Source organism: Egretta garzetta, unplaced genomic scaffold (genome assembly GCF_000687185.1).
Source record: "Egretta garzetta isolate BGI_Z169 unplaced genomic scaffold, ASM68718v1 scaffold108, whole genome shotgun sequence".
In the NCBI taxonomy this organism is placed as follows: Eukaryota; Metazoa; Chordata; class Aves; order Pelecaniformes; family Ardeidae; genus Egretta; species Egretta garzetta.
The window spans coordinates 1,800,804-1,801,285 of record NW_009260614.1 but is presented as its reverse complement, the minus strand read 5'-3'; the positions used below and the strand labels follow the sequence as shown (position 1 = coordinate 1,801,285).

General features: G+C 66.6%; 1 protein-coding gene across 1 annotated transcript in view; it reads right to left on the bottom strand.

Annotated features, from left to right (window-relative positions):
- Window positions 1–482, bottom strand: part of LIMK1 (LIM domain kinase 1) — a 10,917-nt gene that overhangs the window by 9,315 nt on the left and 1,120 nt on the right. Inside the window, 1 exon segment of the mRNA XM_035900523.1 lies at window positions 156–368. Coding sequence (XP_035756416.1) covers window positions 156–368 — 213 coding nt within the window.

Genomic DNA, 482 nt, shown 5'->3' with positions numbered 1-482 from the left:
CTGGTGGGACAAGGAGGCCCCGCACTCACAGCACCTGCGGCAGGGGACAGGGACCCCCTTGTCACCCTGTCCCCACTGTCACCCTGTCCCCATTGTCAACCCAAGGGGCAGCCAGTGCCTGTCCACCCCACGGCTCTCTGGGCAAGCTGCTTCCCCCGATTCCTACCCTGCTGCGGGGCCACCGCATCCATGTGTCACCGTCCCCAGGTGGCTCCGGGGGTGCCCTCACCATGACCAGCCCCTTGGTGATCTGCTCGGAGCAGCCGTGGCAGAGCTCCCCGAAGCGCGCCCAGTAATCCTTCTTGCAGTACAGGCGCCCATCCTTCTCGTAGTACTGGTGGGACAAGGAGGCCCCGCACTCACAGCACCTGCGGCAGGGGACAGGGACCCCCTTGTCACCCTGTCCCCACTGTCACCCTGTCCCCATTGTCAACCCAAGGGGCAGCCAGGGCCTGTCCACCCCACGGCTCTCTGGGCCAGCT